This window comes from Canis lupus, chromosome 4 (assembly GCF_011100685.1).
Source record: "Canis lupus familiaris isolate Mischka breed German Shepherd chromosome 4, alternate assembly UU_Cfam_GSD_1.0, whole genome shotgun sequence".
In the NCBI taxonomy this organism is placed as follows: domain Eukaryota; kingdom Metazoa; phylum Chordata; class Mammalia; order Carnivora; family Canidae; genus Canis; species Canis lupus.
Genome location: NC_049225.1, coordinates 24,627,403 through 24,650,127, shown reverse-complemented (window position 1 = coordinate 24,650,127; position 22,725 = coordinate 24,627,403). Strand labels below are relative to the sequence as shown.

The 22,725-nt window shown below is 38.3% G+C and overlaps 1 protein-coding gene across 10 annotated transcripts in view; it reads left to right on the top strand.

The window, feature by feature from the left end:
* Positions 1–22,725, top strand: part of CFAP70 (cilia and flagella associated protein 70) — a 95,364-nt gene that overhangs the window by 9,828 nt on the left and 62,811 nt on the right. For 7 of the 10 annotated variants that reach the window (XM_038534317.1, XM_038534321.1, XM_038534320.1 and 4 more), the window contains 3 exons: positions 8,574–8,672; positions 8,837–8,916; positions 21,656–21,835. In XM_038534317.1, coding sequence (XP_038390245.1) covers positions 8,574–8,672; positions 8,837–8,916; positions 21,656–21,835 — 359 coding nt within the window. The remainder of the gene's footprint in view (positions 1–8,573; positions 8,673–8,836; positions 8,917–21,655; positions 21,836–22,725) is intronic. The other 3 variants (XM_038534323.1, XM_038534322.1, XM_038534319.1) reach the window with 2 other exon arrangements.

The following is a 22,725-nucleotide window of genomic DNA, read 5'->3' as shown; positions in this document are numbered from 1 at the left end:
ATAAAGGTTTTGACAAAATTTAATACCAATTCATGATAGAAATTCTCAGAAAAATACAAATAGAGGGAACTTCATCAACCTGACAAAGGCAAACATTATACTTAATGGCAAAAGATGAAATGCTTTCCTCCTAAGACTGGGAACAAATCAAGGTCAGATCTGCTCTCAACCACTCTTAAGAACATAGAGCTGGAAGCGCTAGACAGTGCAATTAAGTAAGAAAAGGAAATAAAAGGCATCTAGCTCTGAAAGGAAGAAATAAATCTGCCCCTATTTGCAGATGATATGATTGTCTATGTAGAAAATATCAAGGAATATGCAAAACTTTTAGAAAGAAAAAGTGAGATAATAGGATACAAATTTAAATGCACAAAATCAATTGTATTTCTATATGCTAGTAACAAATACATGGACACTAATACTAAAAATACAATAATACATCATTTACGATTGCTCTTTAAAATTAAGTCATGTAAATTTAAGAAAACATATATAGCACTTATGTGCTGAAAATTATACACTGTTGAATGACATTTAAAATTTTTATAAATGGAGAGACCTACTGTATTCATGGACTAGAAGACTCAACATAAGTAAGATGTCCGTTCTCCCCAAACTGATACAAAGGTTGAATGTAATTCTTATCAAAATCCCAGAAAGATTTTTTGTAGATATGGACAAGAGTATTATAAATGTATATAGAAAGGCAAAGGAACAAGGAAAGCTAAAATAATTTTGGAAAAGAATAAAATGGGAAGAATCACTATATTTAATGACTTATATAGCTACATTAAAATTGTGTGGTGTTTGTGGAAGGATAGACAGATCAATGGAAAAAATAGAAATAAAAATAGACTCATCTGGGGATCCCTGGGTGGCTTAGTGGTTTGGCACCTGCCTTTGGCCCAGAGCGCGATCCTGGAGTCCCGGAATCGAGTCCCGTGTCGGCTCCCAGCATGGAGCCTGCTTCTCCCTCCTCCTGTGTCTCTGCCTCTCTCTCTCTGTGTGTCTATCGTAAATAAATAAATAAATAAATAAATAAATAAATAAATAAATAAATAAATAAATCTATCTTTAAAAAAAATAGACTCATCTAAATATGCCTAATGATTTTTTTTTAATTTTTATTTATTTATGATAGTCACAGAGAGAGAGAGGCAGAGACACAGGCAGAGGGAGAAGCAGGCTCCATGCACCGGGAGCCCGATGTGGGATTCGATCCCGGGTCTCCAGGATCGCGCCCTGGGCCAAAGGCAGGAGCCAAACCACTGTGCCACCCAGGGATCCCTGCCTAATGATTTTTTAAAAGATATTATTTTTAAGTAATCTCGACCCAATGTGGGATTCATACTCAGAACTTGGAGATCAAGAGTCATATGCTTCACCAACTGAGCCAACCAGACACTCTTGCCTAATGATTTTTGGTAAAAGTGCAAAATTAATTCATTGGAGAAGTAGCCTTTCAACAAATGATGTTAGAGCAATCGAATATCTGTAGGCAAAAAAAATGAACCTCAACTTTATAGTCTCATACCTTATACAAAAATTAACTCAAAATTGATCACAGATTTAAATGTAAAATGTAAAGTCAGAAAACATTAAGAAAAAAAAATCTTTAGGATCTAAGGTTAGGCAAAGAGTTCTTAAACCAAAAGCATGAACCATTAAAGAAAAAATCCTGGTGAATTGGGCTTCATAAAAATTAAAAACTTGCTCTGTGAAAAACCGAGGTTGAGAGTAAGAGAAAATATTCGCAAATCACAATTCGACAAAGTAATAGTATCAAATATATAAAGAACTATCAAAATTCAATGATAAAAAATACTCCAAACAAACCAGTTAGGAAATAGGCAAAAGACATGAAGAGACAGTTTACCAAAGCAGATAAAAGCATATGAAAAAGTGTTCAAAGTCATTAGCCATTAAGGAGATGTAAATCAAAACCACAATGAGACATCACTACACGCATATCAGAATGGTTAAATTAAAAATAGTGAAATCACCAAATTCTGACAAGGTTGCAAAGAACCTGGTTCACTGATACATCCCTACTGGAAATGTCAAATGTCAGAATTTCTGGTGGGAATGCTGTCAGTCTAGAAAGCAGTGTGCAATTTCTTTAAAAACAAAACCTGCAAACCACCATATATGATCCAGCAATTGTACTTCTGGGCCTTTTTTTTTTTTTTTTTTTTTTTAACTTCTGGGCCTTTATCCCCCCCCAAAAAATGAAGACTTATATTCACACAAAAAACAGTATTTAATTTCTAGGAGCTTTATAGTAAAAAACTGTAAACAACCTAGATTCTTCCATGGGTAAACAAACATACATCCATACTATGAAATGCTACTCATCAATAAAAATGAACAAATTACTGGGACACAAACCAATCTTTGTGGATCTCCAGAGAACTGTGCTGAATGAAAAAGCCAATCTTAAAAGGTACATACTGTAAAATTATATTTATATAACATTTTTTAAATGACAAAGCATAGAAATGGAGACCAAATTAGTCGTTGCCTGGTGTTAAGAAGGAGGATAGTGGAGGTGTCTTTAAAAGGGTAACATGGGTTAAAAGGATAACCAGAATCCTTGTGGTGATGAAATGATCTGTATCTTGACTGTATCGATGTCAATATCCTGGTTGTGATAATTTACTGTAGTAATGTGAGATGTTACCATTGGGAAAAACAGGTACAAGATAGCTTTCTGTATTACTTTCATAATTGTATGTGAATCTGAAATTATCTCAAAATAAAAAGCTTAATTTGGGATATTCTATTCTTACAGGGGGAAAAAGCATCTTCGGTGGTGAGAAGTCTTGAAATTCAAAACCACTGGAGTTATAATGATAAAGCATTATTGTCTGCTCAAAAGTGAAAGAAAGTACACAAATTAATGAGTCAACCAAAAGCAACCCCTCCTTAGCATAGAGCCCACAAATTAGACTGAAACTGTGAAGGTAGCTGTGAAAACAGAAAAAAAAAAAAAAAATGTGGAGACCATGAGTACCCTCTGCAATATAGTGTCATCTTCCCCTTGGATTTTCTTGAGAACCTCTTTCCAATTTGCCGAGAGTTAAGCTGTATAAAAGAAAGTTTCCTCTTTGTTAGTGGGGGGTTTATTAACAGTGTGTTAAGTCTTCTAAGAAGATGAAAGAGAGCTTTGACCATTTTGTTTTTGGAGCTCTGAGTGTATTAAAAAATGGACACATTCCCCATCCATGCCCCATGGATACAAAATTGTTTAAATATATCTTTAATAAAATAGTTCTCAACATTAAAAGATTAAAACCTATTGAGTTACTACTAAAATACAGAACTAAAATACTAAAATAACAGAACTACCGTTCTACTAAAATAGACAGAACCCCAAAGAATATAAAAAGAAAGAAGAAAGATAAGAACAAAAATTAATTAATTGGAAAATAAGCCCTAAAAAAGAGCTACAAAACAAAACCTGCTTCTTTAAAAGACTAACAAGGGTAGTTTGGGTGGTTCAGTGGTTGAGCCTCTGCCTTAGGCTCAGGGCGTAATCCTGGGGTCTTGGGATTGAGTCCCACATGGGGTTCCCTGTGGGGAGCTTGCTTCTCTCCCTGCCTATGTCTCTGCCTTCTCTTGATGTCTCTCATGAATAAATAAAATATTAAAAAAAAAAAACAACTAACAAAATAGACAAACTTCTGGCATGATTGGTTCAAAACAAAATGAAACCAAGACAAACAATGTTAGGAAGAAAATGGGGCACTACAGATAGAGTGTACTTTTGAAAATTATAAAAAGAATATTTTTGAAGATTCTGGGAAGATAAAGTAAGAAGCACCAGGAATCTGTCTCCCCACCTACACAATGCTTGCACTGCCACATTTTGTCTGATATAACTATTTTGGAACTCAAGTCTGTTGAAGGCTTGCAACTTCCAGGGGAAAATTTTGATGGCACATGGTGATTAATTTTGGTTAATTTCAGATTTTTTTGTTAAGGTTTTATTTATTTATTCATGAGAGACACACAGAGAGAGAGAGAGGCAGAGACACAGGCAGAGGGAGAAGCAGGCTCCACACAGGGAGCCCGACATGGGACTTGATTCCGGGTCCCCAGGATCACGCCCTGGGCCGAAGGCGGCGCCAAACCGCCGAGTCACCCGGGCTGCCCTAATTTCAGATCTTAACACAGTAGCAGCTACTCACTTCCCACCCCTGTAGGCATGTAGCAGCAGGGAGCCATGTATGTGTTCCTCTAGTAGCTTGCACACAGCTTGCTGGAGCCAGGATGAGCTAAAAGGACCTTGTCCTTAAATATTGTGGATCTGTTCTCTGATTGCCGATGGCTGCTTCTGATCACAGAAGACAAAGAGGCTATCTGCTGTTGTTGCACCTCCCTCCATTCCATTGTTGTAAGGCCCTTCCTCCTGCTAGAAACTACCAAGGGATTTAAAGGGACCATCCTTTATCTCCCTTTCCTTTTTCTTTTTCCCCTGTTGAGGAACCAGACATTCAAAACTAGGACACTTGAAAACAAGTGCACATGAGGTGAAAACTAGAAAGTGACCATGCATGTCTAAGGAAATACTCAGAAAATAATTTGGGCAACCTGGGTGGCTCAGCGGTTTAGCGCCACCTTCAGCCCGGGATGTGATCCTGGAGACCCAGGATCAAGTCCCACGTCAGGCTCCCTGCATGGAGCCTGTCTCTCTGTCTCTCTTTCTCGTGAATAAATAAATAAAATATTAAAAAAAGAAAGTACCTTAATTTTATGCCTCAGGCTATCCCTCAGCACAGAGACAACCTACAATGACAAAAATAAACAATAAAAAACAGTAAACCCTGGGAAGGGGGAGAATCTAATTTCCAGACTTATCCCATTATTAGATTCAAATATCCAATGTTCAACAAAAAAATCATAAAGTATACAAGGAAACATAAAGTATAGCCTATTCAAACAAGAAAAAAATCACAAGAAACAACAGTGTTGGCCAGAATGTGGAGAAGAAACTTATGCACTGTTAGTGGGAATGCAAACTGGTGTGGCCACTGTGGAAAACAGTATGGAGGCTCCTCAAAAAATTAAAAATAGAATTACTATATGATCTAGTAGTTCCACTATTGGACATTTACCCAAAGAATATGAAAACACAAATCCAAAAAGATGTATGCACGCCTATGTTTATTGCAGTATTATTTATGATAGCTAAAATATGGAAGCAATCCAAGTGTCCATCAATAGAGGAATGGATAAAGAATATATATATATATATATATATATATATATATATATATATATATGCATCTGACTCCTGATTTCAGCTCAGGTCCTGATCTCAGGGTCATGAGATTGAGCCCAATATCAGGCTTCTTGCTCCACATGGAGTCTGCTTGGATTTCTCTTTCTCTCTGCCCCTCCCCTGCACTCTCCAAGTCAATCAATCAATCAATCCTTTTTTGAAATGCAGGATACAAATTCAGCATACAAATATCAGTTGCATTTCTATATACTAACCATGAACAACATGAAAAGTAAGTTATAAATTCCATCCAAAGGAATAAAATACCTAAGAATTAACTTAACCAAGAAAATGAAAGACTTAATACAATGAAAACTACAAAATGTTGCTGAAAGAAATTAAAGATAACACAAATACATTGAAACATCCCATATTCGTGGATTGAAAAAGTTAATGTTAAGATGTTAATACTACCCAAAGTGTTTTACAGATTCAGTGCAATTCCTATCAAAATCCCAATTTTTTTTTCAGAAATAGAAAAGGCCATCCTAAAATTCATATGGAATCCAAGAGACCCCAAATAACCAAAATGATATTGAAAAAGAGCGAAGTTGGAGACCTCACACTTACTGTTGTCAAAACTTACTACAAAACTAGAGTAATCAAAAAAAGTATAATAATGGCAGAATTAAAGACTTATATAACAATGAAATAGAATAGAGAGCCCAGAAATAACTCCTTACACATATGGTTAAATGATTTTCAATAAAGGTGCCAAGACCAGTTAATGAGGAAAAAACAATCTTTTCAACAATAGGTGCTAGGAAAATTGGATATCCGCATACAGAACAATGAAGTTGGACCATTACCTAACACCATATATAAAAACTCAGGATGGATTAAGGACTTAAATGCAATACTAGAAAAAAAACTCTTAGAAGAATATATAGGGGATCCCTGGGTGGCGCAGCGGTTTGGCGCCTGCCTTTGGCCCAGGGCGCGATCCTGGAGACCCCGGATCGAATCCCACATCAGGCTCCCGGTGCATGGAGCCTGCTTCTTCCTCTGCCTATGTCTCTGCCTCTCTCTCTCTCTCTCTGTGACTATCATAAATAAATAAAAATTAAAAAAAAAAAAGAATATATAGGACAAAGCTTCATGACATTAGGTTTGGCTATGATTTCTTGGATAGGATACTAAAGGCAAAGGTAATGAAAGAGAGAAATTAGGGGAATTAGGGGTGGCTGGGTAGCTCCATTGGTTGAGCAGCCGACTCTTGGTTTTGGTTTGGGTCTTGATCTGGGGGTCATGGGATGGAGCCCCATGCTGCTCTGCACTTGGTAGAGGATCTGCTTGAGATTCTTTCCAGCAATTTTACTTAAGGGAATATATCTGAAATAATTGAAACCAGGGTTTCAAAGAAATATTTGTACACTGGTGCTCAAAGCAGCATTATTCAGAAAAGGTAAAACATGGAAGTAATCTACATGTCTGTCGACAGAATGGATAAGCAAAATATGGTATATATATATATATATATATATATATATATATACACACACACACAACTGAATATTATTCAGCCTTAAAAAAGAAGGTCTGACATACACTACAAGGATGAACTTTTTTACATTTGTTTTTATTGAAGTTCGATTTGCAACATATAACACCCAGTCCTCATCCCATCAAATGCCTTCCTCAGTTCTGTCACCCAGTTACCCCAACTCCCCACTCACTTCCCCTTCCGCAACCCTTTGCTCATTTCCCAGAGTTGAGGCTCATGGTTTGTCTCCCTCTCTAATTTTTCCCACTCAGTTCCCCTCCTTTCCCTTAAAATCCCCTTCACTATTTCTTATATTTAACAAGGATGAACTTTGAGGACAAGATGCTAACTGAAATAAGCCAGTCACAAAAAGACAAATGCTGCACGAAGTATGTAATCAAATAAATAGAGACAAGGATCATGGTGGTTGCCAGGGGGTGGAGAGAGTAGGAATTATTGTTTAATATATATAGAGTTTCAATTTTAGAAGATGGAAAGAGTTATGGTAATGGATGGTGGTGATGGTTGCACCAAAAATGTGAATATGTTTAATATTATTGGGTATGCTGGTAAATTTAATATGTATGTTACAATTAAAAAAAGACATTAAAAAAGTATTTTGTAATTTTGAAAACAAAGATCACAGAGTTTGATAACATACCACACAGGCATGTATGTTATTAAATTGTATTCTCTTTGCCAAAAATACTGAAGATGAACCTAAGTTTACAGGAAATAAGAACTCAGAAACAAACACCATGGGGGAGAGGGAGACAAATCCAGAAAATGAGACATTCTATAAAACAACTGGCCTGATGTCTCCAACAAATCAGTGTCATAGAAAAAAAATGTATGTGGGTAAAAAGACTGTTCTAAATGAAAATAAATGTAAGACATATGAGAACCGGATGCAACATGTTGTCTTTGGATCCTAGTTTGAACAAACAAGCTACAAAATAAATTTTAGGACAATTGAGAAATATTGAATGTAGACTGGGCATTAGATGAATTAAGGAATTACACTTAATTTTATTATTATACACTTGCTAGATTGATAAAAATTATTGTGACTATGAAGGAAAATGCCATATTTTGAATTTATATACTTTAGCATTTAGGAGTAAAATTTCATGATGTCTGCATGTACTTGAAAGTATTTCAGCAAATAAGAATGGATAAAGCAAATATGACATGTTAGTTATTGTTAAATCCAGGTGATGGCTATATAGATATTCAGTATACCAATCTCTCTACTTTTTTGTGTACTTCAGATTTTTCATAACACAGAGTAAGCTGCAGTGGAAAACCTGGTACATACCTTGCAAGCTCTGTAAATTACTCAAAGATCTACTAAATCCTATGCTAGGCAAAATGGGAAGATCTAGAATAGTTTTTTTCAAACTGCAGATCACAACTTTCTTGTCATTCGTAAAATTGATGGAAGGGGATCATGATCAGTGATCTCTTATACATGAAATAGAATACAAAATACTTAAGGGTTTTCAGTTAGTAAGGTATGAATATTATATGCAACTTTGTTTTAATCATATCCATCGGTTACTTTTATACCTATGTATGTACATGATGATGATATAAAGTCTACGTTTTACTTTAACTTGTAGGCAAAAATTCAATATGTCACTGACGTGGTTCAGTATTTCCATCAGAAGTCACTAATATTGGTGCCTTCTCAGGTTTTAAATTAATATCTCTTAAATGTTTTTGACAATGCTTTGTTTGTTGCATCATGATTATCTGATGGATGACTCAGACATGTTCTCATTTTCTTTGTTTTGATTTTTCTAGTAACTATGACTGAAGTTTTACCAAAGGAAAAGAAACAGAAAGATGAGAAGACCTTAATTCTTGGTCAAGCTGTGGTGGACCTTATTCCTTTACTGGAAGGTCAGCTGTGTGATTTGGTCAAAAGCTGATATAGGAAAGCTCATGAATTTTAGCTCCAGAGAAGTGCAAAAATCAGCCTCAGTAAATTTGAGAGATTTGATAAAAAGATGAGCCTCTTATCTCTGCCTAATCCTTCAATGGCTTGATTTGCCTTCTTTTTGCAGGAGAGAGTTCATTTGAAACGATGGCCCCCTTGCACCCTGTGCCAGGCTCACCTTTAGAACCTCTTCGGTCAGGTGTTAAGGTAACCAGAATTATAAATCTCAACCTTCCATCTGCCATTCAGTCTACCAAGTTTGTTTGCTATAAAGGTTCAATTCAGTTGAGTACAGTTCATCAGGAGTATTCTTTTCACAGGCACACATAGTACTAAGTTCTGGAAACAAAGGCAAATAAGTCAGAGTCCTATTTTAGAAGTCCATAATCTACACACCATGGGTTATAATTAGTCTGATTAAATGGTGGAATGGGGCATGTGGGCACAGAGTAGTTATTGGTTACTTTCCAGGGGTACATGTAACCATGGAGATGCCTCTTGAGCTATGTCCTGATGGATTAAATTGAAATATACATGGATGCACCTAACACACTTCCTGGCATAGTAAGCCTGAATTGGTAGGCTGTGCCACTGGTTTGTCCTCTGGGCTGTGTTTTCCATTCTTCAGTAGTCAGGGTCAGCAGTTTCTTGGGGCATTATTTTTGCCACTCTGGTGCAACTGCACTCACTTTCAACAGATACCACAGCTGCTTTCTGTTTTGCAAAAGTAAAAGGAGAGAAGGGCCCAAATGACCCAACTATTCTGAATGCAGTTCCCTAATTAACCATTGCTGTGGGGGCCTTCCTTCTTCTTATTGATTCTGACCTTGAGTCTGCCATAATCCACTTCTGCATCTGCTGTAGTCCTCTCTCTCTCTTATTTTAGACTGTGGTTGCTTGTTTGCTTTCTTTCTTTCTTTCTTGCTTTCTTGCTTTCTTGCTTTTCTTGCTTTTCTTGCTTTTCTTGCTTTCTTGCTTTCATCTGATTTAATTTGCTTTCTGTCTTTCTGGGATTCCTAATATGTAGTCCACTGATAGCATTTCTTACTTTCCAGGGGTATTATAGCATTATTCTTTTATTGTATGTAAAGGTGTAATTTAGTATCTTTCTGTAATTCCATGTGATTTGTGTTGGAATGACATATATATTTGAGCTCAGTTGGCCTCCACTGATCCAGTCTCCTCACTTATGTACCGTTGATTTTCCGTACATATCCTTTTTTTTTTTTTCCAGTGAGTTGGTGCCTTTATTGGCTGGCCGGCTACTTGAGGGGGAGATGAAGTGGGAGGAGTGCGTGGCCCCGATGCCGGGCCTGCCGTGCTTCATTCCTTATATATCCTTACAAGAAAAATTAGTCAAAGGGATTATTAGTACTTAGGATGTTTGCTCATTAGTATTCCTGTGTTTAGTTGTTTTACTCATTCAATGAAAAAAAGCATGATACTTAATTTTCATTTGCTTGTGAATTCCACTAATATTATATTTAAGCATCTACACTGGTTATTCTCAAAACTCAAAGAGTAAAATGATATAAACCTGTCCTTAGAAAAGTTTCCAATAAAGCATTCCCTGTCTGGATTGAGTGATACAAATTAGAAATCTTGAGGATATTTTGCTTATCCTTCTAGAGACATATTGATCAGAGATGTCACAGTCTTCAGTGCCTCTCTTTCTTAAAATATTCTTCCCTTTGATATTCCCACTCACTGACTGTACCTTCTTAGGTTCTTGTACCATACCTCATTCTTCTGCCTGTGTCTCGTGCGAATGTTCTGTCCTTGGCCACCTTTTCTTCTTAGTCTGTGTTCATATTCCTGGTTTGCAGGGGGAGGTTATTCATGATTTAACAGTCACCAGTATGAGCACTCCCTTGGACCCCAAATATAGCCAATCCCCAAATGTGCCTTTCAGCAAATCCAGACTATTTTATCTCCTAAATGCCTCTGGACTCTCTTCTTAGCTTTATTCCTATTATTATTGACTTATAACCTTTCAACATTACAGGTAGTCTCCCTCCAGTTCTGGCTTCTCACTGCTTGCTGAATTACTTACAAGTAAATATGATGACTTCTCATCCCCTGTTCAGTACTGTTTAATTCATAGATTCCCCCAGCGCTTGCATGTTAAGGTCTAGAATCCTTAGCAGACACGTAACAGCTTCTGTAATAGGAGCCTGCCACTTGTTAAATGTCATCTCTCAGACTCCCCTTCTTATTCTTTATATTCTAAACCCCTGAACTACTTACACCTGAACAAAATACACCATGCTATTTCTTTTTTAAAAAGAGTTTATTTATTTATTCATGAGAGATACAGAGAGGCGGAGACATAGGCATGGGGAGCCTGATATGGGACTCCATCCCAGGACCCTGGAATCATGCACTAAGCTGAAGGCAGATACTCAACCACTGAGCCACCCAGACATCCCACACCATGCTATTTCAATTGTCCTTTACATAAACTCTTCTGTTGGTCATTTGTATGTCTCCCTTAGAGAAATGTCTCTTCATGTCTTCTGCCCATTTCTTGAGTGGATTATTTGTTCTTTGGGTGTTGAATTTGATAAGTTCTTTACAGATTTTGGATACTAGCCCTTTATCTGATATGTCATTTGCAAATGTTTTCTCCCATTCTGTAGGTTGTCTTTTAGATTAAAAAACAATTTTTTTAATTTAAATTCAATTTGCCAACATATAGTATAACACCCAGTGCTCATCCCATCAAGTGCCCTCTTTAGTGCCCACCTCCCATCTCCCTACCCTCCTCCCCTTCCGCAACCCTTTGTTTGTTTCCCAGAGTAAGGAGTCTCTCTCATGGTTTGTCTCACTCCTTAATTTTTCCCCACTCAGTTTCCCTCCTTTCCCTTATAGTCCCTTATACTCCACATATGAGTGAAACCATATGATAATTGTCCTTTTCCAACTGACTTATTTCACTCACTACAATACCCTCCACATAGAAGCAAACAGTAGGTGTTTGTCTTTTCTGATGGCTGAGTAATAGTCCATGGTATATATACCACATCTTCTTTATTCATTCATCTGTTGAAGGACATTATGGCTTCTTCCACAGTTTGGCTATTGTGCACTTTGCTGCTATAAACACTGGGGTGCAGATATCCCAACGTTTCACCACATCAGTATCTTTGGGGAAAAACCCAGTAGTGCCATTGCTAGTTTATAGGGTAGCTCTAGTTTTAACTTCTTGAGGAACCTCCACACTGTTTTCCAGAGTGGCTGTACCAGCTTGCATCTACCAAATAGTGCAAGAGGGTTCCCCTTTCTCCACATCCCCTCCAACATTTGTTGTTTCCTGTCTTCTTAATTTTTGCCATTCTTAGTGGTGTGAGGTAGTATCTCATTGTGGGTTTGATTTGTATTTCCCTGATGGCAAGTGATGTGGAGCATTTTTTCAAGTGCTTTTTGGCCATGTATAGGTCTTCTTTGGAGAAATGTATGTTCATATCTTTTGCCCATTTCATGACTGGACTGTTTCTTGGATGATTTTGATAAGTTCTTCATAGATCTTGAATACAGCCCTTTATCTGATATGTCATTTGCAAATATCATCTCCCATTCTGTAGGTTGTGTTTTAGTTTTGTTGATTGTTTCCTTCATTGTGCAGAAGCTTTTTATTTTGATGAAGTCCAGTAGTTTGTTTTTGCTTTTGTTTCCTTTGCCTTCATAGATGTGTCTTGCAAGAAGTTGCTGTGGCCAAGTTCAAAAAGGGTGTTGCCTGTGTTCTCCTGTAGTATTTTGATGGATTTTTGTCTCATATTTAGATCTTCAACCATTTTGAGTTTATATTTGTGTATGGTATGAGAGATTGGTCCAGTTTCATTCTTCTGCATGTGGCTGTCCAAGTTTTCAACACCATTTATTGAAGAGACTGTCCTTTTTCCAGTGGATATTCTTTCCTGCTTTGTCGAAGATGAGTTGACCATAGAGTTGAGGGTCTGCTTCTGGGTTCTCTATTCTGTTCCATTGATCTATGTGTCTGTTTTTGTGCCAGTACCATACTGTCTTGATAATCACAAGTTTGTAATATAGCTTGAAGTCAGGCATTGTGATGCCCCCAGCTTTGATTTTCTTTTTCAATATCCCTCTGGCTATTTGGAAACTTTTGGGTACCATACAAATCTTAAGATTATGTGTTCCAACTCTGTGAAGAAAGTCCATGGTATTTTAATAAGGATTGCACTGAATGTGTAAATTGCTCTGGGTAACATAGACATTTTCACAATATTTATTATTCCAATCCATGAGCATAGAATGTTTTCTTTTAATTTGACTTGAGTTTATTATTTTTTTGTAAATTTATTTTTTATTGGTGTTCAATTTGCCAACATATAGAATAACACCCAGTGCTCATCCCATCAAGTGCCCCCTCAGTGCCCATCACCCAGTTTCCCCCACCCCTAGTTTGTTTCCCGGAGTTAGGAGTCTCTCATGTTCTGTCTCCCTTCCTGATATTTCCCATTCATTTTTTTCTCCTTTCCCCTTTATTCCCTGTCATTATTTTTTATATTCCCCAAATGAATGAGACCATATTATGTTTGTCCTCTGACTGACTTATTTCACTCAGCATAATACCCTCCAGTTCCATCCACGTCAAAGCAAATGGTGGGTATTTGTCATTTCTAATGGCTGAGTAATATTCCATTGTATACATAAACCACATCTTCTTTATCCATTCCTCTTTCGATGGACACCGAGGCTCCTTCCACAGTTTAGCTATTGTGGACATTGCTGCTATAAACATCAGGATGCAGGTGTCCCAGCGCTTCATTGCATCTGTATCTTTGGGGTAAATCCCCAGCAGTGCAATTGCTGGGTCGTAGGGCAGATCTATTTTTAACTCTTTGAGGAACACAGTTTTCCAGAGTGGCTGCACCAGTTCACATTCTCACCAACAGTACAGGAGGGCATAGAATGTTTTTCCATCTCTTTGTGTCTTCCTTAATTTCTTTCAGAAGCGTTCTGTAGTTTTTAGGGTATAGATCCTTACCTCTTTGGTTAGGTTTATTCCTAGGTATCTTATGCTTTTGGGTGCAATTGTAAATGGGATTGATTCCTTAATTTTTTATTCAGTTTCATTGTTAGTGTATAGAAATGCCACTGATTTCTGGGCATTGATTTTGTATCCTGCCACACTGCCAAATTGCTGTATGAGTTCTAGCAATCTTGGGGTGGAGTCTTTTGGGTTTTCTACATACAGTATCATGTCATTTGCAAAGAGGGAGAGTTTGACTTCTTTGCCAATTTGAATGCCTTTTATTTCTCTTTGTTGTCTGATTGCTGAGGCTAGGACTTCTAGTACTATGTTGAATAGCAGTGGTGAGAATGGACATCCCTGTCATGTTCCTGATCTTAGGGGAAAGGCTCCCGGTGTTTCCCCATTGAGAATGATATTTACTGTGGGCTTTTCATAGATGGCTTTTAAGATGCTGGGGAATGTTCCCTGTAACCCTACACTCTGAAGAGTTTTGATCAGGAATGGATGCTGTATTTTGTCAAATGCTTTCTCTGCATCTGTTGAGAGGATCATATGGTTCTTGTTTTTTTATCTTGTTAATATGATCTATCATGTTGATTGCTTTACGAGTGTTGAACCAGCCTTGCATTCTGGGGGTAAATCCCACTTGGTCATGGTGAATGATCTTAATGTACTGTTGGATCCTATTGGCTAGTATCTTGTTGAGAACTTTTGCATCTGTGTTCATCAGGGATCTCGGTCTGTAATTCTCCTTTTTGGTGGGGTCTTTGTCTGGTTTTGGAATTAAGGTGATGCTGGCCTTATAAAACAAGTTTGGAAGTGTTCTGTCCCTTTCTATCTTTCAGAACACCTTTAGTAGAATAGGTATTGTTTCTTCTTTAAACGTTTGATAGAATTCCCCTGGGAAGCCATCTGGCCCTGGAGTTTTGTGTCTTGGGAGGTTTTTGATGACTGCTTCAATTTCCTCCCTGGTTATCGGTCTGTTTAGGCTTTCTATTTCTTCCTGTTCCGGTTTTGATAGTTTGTGGTTTTCCAGAAATGTGTCCATTTCTTTTAGATTGCCTAATTTATTGGTGTATAGCTGCTCATAATATGTTTTTAAAATCATTTGTATTTCCTTGGTATTGGTTGTGATCTCTCCTTTTTTCATTCATGATTTTATTAATTTGAATCTTTTCTCTTTTGTTTTTGATAAGACTGGCTAATGGTTTATCTATCTTATTAATTCTTTCAATGAACCAACTCCTGGTTTTGTTGATCTGTTCTACAGTTCTTCTGGTCTTGATTTCATTGAGTTCTGCATGAATCTTTATTAACTCTCTTCTTCGGCTTGGTGTAGGTTTTACTTGCTGTTCTTTCTCCAGTTCCTTTAGGTGCAAGATTAGCTTGTGTATTTGAGGTTTTTCCAATTTTTTGAGGGATGCTTGTATTGTGATGTATTTCCCTCTTAGGACTGCTTTTGCTGTATCCCAAAGATTTTGAACACTTGTATCTTCATTTTCATTAGTTTCCATGAATCTTTTTAATTCTTCTTTAATTTCCTGGTTGACCCTTTCATCTTTTAGCAGGATGCTCTTTAACCACCATGTGTTTGAGTTTCTTCCAAATTTCTTCTTGTAATTGAGTTCAAGTTTCAAAGCATTATGGTCTGAAAATATGCAGGGGACAAACCCAGTCTTTTGGTATTGGTTGAGACCTGATTTGTGACCCAGTATGTGGTCTATTCTGGAGAAAGTTCCATGTGCACTTGAGATAATGTGTATTCAGTTGTGTTCGGATGTAAAGTTCTGTAAATATCTGTGAAATCCATCTGGTCCTGTGTATGATTTAAAGCTCTTGTTTCTTTGGAGATGTTGTGCTTAGAAGATGTGTCATTTGCAGAAAGTGCCCTGTTGAAGTCTCCCAGTATTAGTGTATTATTATCTAAGTATGTCTTTACTTTGGTTATTGATTGATTGATATACTTGGCAGCTCCCACATTAGGGGCATAAATGTTCATGATTGTTAGGTCCTCTTGTTGGATAGATTCTTTAAGTATGATATTGTGTCCCTCTTCATCTCTTACTACAGTCTTTGGGATAAACTTTAATTTATCTGATATGAGGATTGCTACCCCAGCTTTCGAGGACCATCTGAATGGTAAATGGTTCTCCAACCTTTCATTTTCAGGCTGTAGGTGTTCTTAGGTCTAAAATGAGTCTCTTGTAGACAGCAAATAGATGGGTCTTGCTTTTTTATCCAGTCTGAAACCCTGCATCATTGATGGGATCATTTAGCCCATTCATGTTCAGAGTTACTATTGAAAGATATGAATTTAGTGTCATTATGATACCTATTCAGTCCCTGTTTTGTGGATTATTTCTTCAGGCTTCCTCTTTCTTTTAGAGTCTCCCTTAATATTTCTTGCAGAGCTGGTTTGGTGGTCACATATTCTTTCAGTTTCTGCCTATCTTGGAAGCTTTTTATCTCTCCTTCTATTCTGAATGAGAGCCTTGCTGGATACAGTATTCTTGGCTGCATGTTTTTCTCATTTAGTACCCTGCATATATCCTGCCAGCCCTTTCTGCCTTGCCAGGTCTCTGTGGAGAGGTCTGCTGTTAATCTAATATTTCTTCTCATATAAGTTAGGGAATATCTTGTCTCTTGCTGCTTTAAGGATTTTCTCTTTATCTTTGGAATTTGCAAGTTTCACTATTAAATATCAAGGTGTTGAACAGTTTTTATTGATTTTAGGCGGGGATCTCTGTATCTCCTGGATCTGAATGCCTGTTTCCCTCCCCAAGTTAGGGAAATGCTCAGCTATGATTTGTTCAAATATGCCTTCTGGTCCTCTGTCCCTTTTGGCACGCTCTAGAACCCCAATTACATAGATTTTTCCTTCTGAAGCTGTCATTTATTTCCCATAACCTTTCCTCATGGTCTTTTAATTGTTTTTCTCTTTTTTCCTCAGCTTCCTTCCTTGCCATCAACTTGTCTCCTATGTCACTCACTCTTTCTTCTACCTCATTAACCCTCGTCATTAGGACCTCCAGTTTGGATTGCATCTCAATTAATTGATTTTTTTTAAAGGAAGATATATTTTTTAAAGATTTATTTATTTATGATAGGCATAGAGAGAAAGAGGCAGAGACATAGGCAGAGGGAGAAGCAGGCTCCATGCTGGGAGCCCGACGCGGGACTCGATCCCGGGACTCCCGGATCTCACACCCTGGGCCAAAGGCAGGTGCGAAACTGCTGAGCCACCCAGGGATCCCCTCATTTAATTGATTTTTAATTTTGGCCTGATTAGACCTAAATTCTGCCATCATGAATCTCTTGATTCCTTTATGCTTTTTTCCAGAGCCACCAGTAGCTTTATAATTGTGCTTCTGAATTGGCTTTCTGACATCAAATTCTGTAAAATTCTATAACTCTGTGGCAGAGAGTACTGTCTCTGATTCTTCTTTTGTGGTGCGTTCTTTCTAGTCATTTTGTTCAGTGCAGAGTGGCTGTATGAGCAGGCTGAGTCAAGAATATCAACCATGACCTAAGTAAATTTCACCCTAGATGATTCTGCCAAGGTCAGAGACCAGAAATTGAAAACAAAGATCAGAATGAAATAAAACAAGAGGAACACTAAAGTGAAAAACATATTTTAAAACAAAGTAGTAAAAAATAAAAGGCCAGAAATCCTAAAGAAGAGACAAAAAAAAAAAAAAAAAAAGAAAAAGAAAAAAAAGGAGAAGAAAAAAGGGGGGGACTGGGAGATGGTGGTGGTGACAATGTTGTAGTGGAGGGAGAATGTAGTTTCCCTGAGGGGTTCTAGAGGGTGATCCTCTTGTTTCTGAGTATATTAAGTTCTGTATGTTAGAGGATGCTCAGTCCCAAATTTATATAAACCATAAATACTTATAGAGGGCCCCAACATTGACCACCAAAACATAAATGAGATAAAAGAGGGGGGACAGAATGGGAATGAGGAGTCTCACAGAATGAACCAGAATGAACCAGCACAGTATACCACTTGGTTCTGGGTGCATGATGGTAATGTTTTAGAAGGTACTAACTTCTGCCATTGTAGAACAAAATGAGGCAGATAAAACAAAAAACACAAAACAAAACATATCTTGTATATCTCCCAAAATTAAGTTGAGTATGTTGAAGAGAATCTAGAAGTGGAAAATATATCTAGGACCTGTAATTGTAGAAATATGAAAGTCAAAAAGGAAGAATCTTAAAAATGAAGAGGTGGTAAAATATTTAGGTAAGGTGGGAAAAGAGAAAAAAATATTGGAAATTTAGTCTTTTTTTTTTTTTTTGGTATTTTTTTTTATTGGAGTTTGATTTGCCAACATGTAGCATAACACCCAATGCTCATCCCGTCAAGTGCCCCCCTCAGTGCATGTCACCCAGTCACCCCAGGAAATTTACAGTCTGATATAAAAACGAGTTGTACTGGAAAAAAGAAGGGAAAAAAAAGGATTGGTAGCCTCTGGTTCTATATACTGTAAATCCCTCAACTTCCCCTGGAGCTTTCCAGCACTGCTAGGTCAAGAACTTGCTCACCCCCTGTCCTTCCAGTTGGTCTCTGGGGGAGGGGCTGCTGTGCTCTCAGGTGTGTGCCCCTGGGGGAGCTGCCCTGCCCCCCGCCGGGTGCAGGCTCAGGGGGAGCTGTTGACCCCCTGAGGCCTCTGTTCCCTGGCGGCCCTACCCCTCCCAGGCACAGGGTGACACCAGGAGGAACAACACCACTGGCCGCGGCCAGGTCTCCAGCTCTGGAGTCAGCTCCCACAGTAAATACCGCAGCTCCCAGTCCGCACGGGCCTAGGTGCTCCCGGGGTGGTGGGGGCGCTGACCTGCACAGCTTGGGGGCGCCTGGAGGCAGGAGAGTGTCCTCACTGTCCTGTGCCCTCCCCGCCTCCGTCTGTCCTGGGGGGGACCACAGGATCCTGGGCTCTGTCCCCCGGCCCCCTGGGATCCGGGGCCTGCGCTGCTGGAATTGCGCTCCCAGGCCGCAGATCCCCAAGGCAGCAGGGCGCAGCCCCCTCCATCAGCCGCCGCCTGAGCTTCTCCTGAGGCCCCGCCGGGCGCGGGCTCCAGCCCTTTACCGAGCTCGGCCCGCGGTCTGTGCCACGCTCTCCCTTGGGGTGCACTTCCTCTGTTAGTGACTCCGGGAGACTGGAGGCTCCACAGCCCCTTCTGTGGTTCTGCTCAATTTCCCTCCTAAGCGCCTTTCCCTCCAGGAAGAATCCAGCGTGGATTTTTTAAAAGTTCCTGCTTCTCCAGGGCTGGGCTTTCCTGTCCCGAGGCTCTTGCTGCTCGGCCTTAGCCCGGCTCCTCGTGGGGCCCCACCCCCACTTGATTCTTTTTTATTTTTTTCCACCTTCCTACCTTGTTAGAAGCAAAAAACCCTTCTTTCTGTAGCGTTCCAGCTGTTCTCTCTTTAAATCTCAGGTCGAATTCATAGGTTTTCATCATGATTTGCAAGTAATCTAGGTAAATTGGTGGGGCCGGGTGAGGTGAGGCACCTACTCCTCTGCCATCTTGCATTTCAAAGTTCTCCCCCCTAGAACTTTATCTTTGAAATTTGCAAGCTTCACTATATGTCAGGATGTTGATTGGGTTTTGTTGGTTTTTTTTTGGGGGGGGTCCTCTCTATCTCTTGGATATGAATGCCTGTTTTCTTCCCCAAATTAGGGAAGTTCTCAGCTATGATTTGTTCAAATATACTTTGTGGTCCCCTCTCCCTCTCTCTCTCTTCTGTAATCCCAATAAGATGCATATTATTCCTTCTCATGCTATCATTTATTTCCCAAAGGCTTTCCTCATCAGTTCTTAATTGTTTTTCTCTTTTTATTTCAGCTTCCTGCCTTTCCGTCAACTTGTTTTTTTATGTCACTCACTCTCTCTTCCATATCATTAACCCTAGTAGTTAGAGCATCCAGTTTAGACTGCATCTTAGTTAAAGTATTTTTAATTTCAGCCTGATTAGATCTCAATTCTGCAGTAAGAGAAGCTGGAGTCTTTTATGCTTTTTTTCTAGAGCCACCAGTAATTTTATTATTGTCCTTCTGAATTGTATCTGACATGGTACTTAAATCCATATCTAGCAGATCTGTGGCAGAGAGTATTACTTCTGATTCTTTCTTTTGTGGTGAATTCTTCCTTCTAGTCATTTTGTTCAATGCAGAATGGCCATCCCCAGTCCAAGTGCAGCTGCCTTGCTCCTTGGGCGCTGCTGGTCCCCTCCCTCAGGCCCTGGGCTCTGGTCTTGACAATGGTGCATCCTCTTTAAGGAATAATCTGATCAGAACTGATGTGTGGTTAAACCTCCAACTCTAATTTTAACTGGATTTCTTTTTCTCCCCACTGAGTCTGATGGATGCCCGGCAGTGCTCTTGCCTTTCGTTTTGCTGATTGTTTCCTTTGCTGTGCAGAAGCCTTTTATCTTGATGACGTTCTAATAGTTCATTTTTGCTTTTGCTTCCCTTGGTTTTGGAGACGTATCTACTAAGTTGTTGTGGCCAAGGTCAAAGATGTTGCCGCCTATGTTCTACTCTAGGATTTTGATGGATTCTTGTCTCATATTTAGATCTTTCATCCATTTTGAACTTACTTTTGTGTATGCTATAGGAAAGTGGTTCAGTTTCATACTTATACATGTGGCTGTCCAATATTCCCAACTTCATTTGTTGAAAAGTCTTTTTTCCGTTGTATATTCTTTCCTGCTTTGTTGAAGATGATTTGACCATATAGCTGAGGGTCCATTTCTGGGTTCTCTATTCGGTTCCATTGATATATGTGTCTATTTTTGTGCCAGTACCATACTGTTTTGATGATTACAGTACTCTAATACAGCTTGAAGTCCAGAATTGTGAGGCATCCAACTTTGGTTTTCTTTTTTCAACATTACCTTGGCTATTTGGAGTCCTTTCTGGTTCCATACAAATCTTAGAATTATTTTTTCCAGCTCTGTGAAAAATGTTGGTGTTATTTTGGTAGGGATTGCATTGAATGTGTCAATTGCTTTGGGTTGTATAGACATTTTAACAGTATTTGTTCTTCTAATCCATGAGCATGGAATGTTTTTCCATTTTCTGTGTCTTCCTCAATTTCTTTCATAAGTGTTCTATACTTTTCAGAGTACAGATCTTTTACCTCTTTGATTAGGTTTATTTCTAGGTATCTTATATTTTTTAGTGCAATTGCAAATTGGATTGAATTATTGATTTCTCTTTCTTCTGCTTCATTATTGGTGCATATAAATGCAGCAGACTTCTGTGCATTGATTTTATATTCTGTGAGTTTGCTGAATTCCTGTATCGGTTCTAACAGTTTTTGTTGGAGTATTCTGGGTTTTCTACACAGAGTATACTCTATGTGAAAAAAAAAAACTGCTACACTTAAGTTATAAAAGTAGTCACAGAATATAAACTAGCAAATAAAGCAACCCAATGTCACTCATGTGAAACTATTATTAACATTTCAGGATAGAACCTTCCAATTCCTCTCATATATGTATTTGTATACATATGTGACATCAGTATTGTAGAGGGAAAAGCCCTCTAATTTAGGAATAAGATTCTCATCTCGGCTATAGTTCTAATTCATGGGACCTAGAGAAAGTTTTTTTTTTTTTTTAAGTTTTTGTTTATTTACTCATGAGAAACACAGAAAGAGAGGTAGACACAGATAGAGGGAGAAGCAGGCTCCACGCAGGGAGCCCGACGTGGGACTCGATCCGGTACTCCGGGATCATGCCCTGGGCTGAAGGCAGGCACTAAACTGCTGAGCCACCCGGCTGCCCAGGACCTAGAGAAAGTTATTTGAAACCTCTATATGGAAATAATTAAACTTGACCTTCTTACCTTGAACAGTGATATGAGATTCAAATAAGATAATGAAAGAAAGGAATGGGTTAGGAAAGCCTCTGGCATTTTCAAAATGCTGCATAATTTTATTCTTTTCCAGCAGTGCAGCCTTGAAGTTAAAGTATTTGTGGCAGAACCATTATTGACCACAGCACAGATTTTAGGAGGCAATCTACTGAAAGTCACATTGGAGGCTGCCTACTCTGTGCCTGAGTCTTTCATTCCAGTAGGGCCTCTGCAGAACTACATGATTGGTCTACAAGTTCCATCAGTTGGAGAGGTAAAGCCCTACAGCCAAATATTTATATAGATTTAAACACTCATATGGTCATCTCTTCCTCACCTGCATTCAAAGCAAGCTCTATTAATGGTTGAGACTTTTTGTTTAGGCTTAAAAAAATAAAGTTTACTTCTGTTTTATATGTAGATATGTATAATTTACATGTATATAATAGTATGCATTACATATAATTTATGTCAATAAATACATATTTATGATGGAAAATATGTAAAACATTTTTAAATTGATCATTTTAATGTATTTAAATACATTGCATCTATGCATGTATTTTGTAAGTTTTGTACAATGTGCTTATTTATATAAAACTTTATTAATTTTGGGTTATTTTCTTAGTCCAAATTTCTTTTTTAAAAAAGATTTATTTATTTTGGAGAGAGAGAAAGGTAGAGAGAGCACAGGTGTGCAGCAGGGAAGGGAAGAGGGAGATGGAGAAGGAATTTCAAGCAGACTCCCTGCTGATTGCAGAGCCTGACATGCAATCAGGATCCCATGACCCTGAGATCATGACCTGTGCAGAAATCAAGAGTCAGACACTCAACCAACTAAGCCACCCAAGCACCCCCTTAGTCAAAATTTCTATGGAATGATTATGTCTGGATTTTTTGAGGCTCTTGATAGAGATTTCCAAATTCCTTGCTAAAAGGGTATAATTAGCTAATACTGTCATCTGTTTTATTGCCATCTACATTTCAGTATGGAACCCTTCAATTCCTCTTCACCATTTACATTCCCACTAGCAGTATAAAGGGTTCCAATTTCTCCATATCCTCATCCACATATATTATTTCCTGTTTTTTATTTTGTGATAATACCCATTCTACTAGGTGTGAAGTGGCATCTCCTTGTGTTTTAGATTTGCATTTCACTAA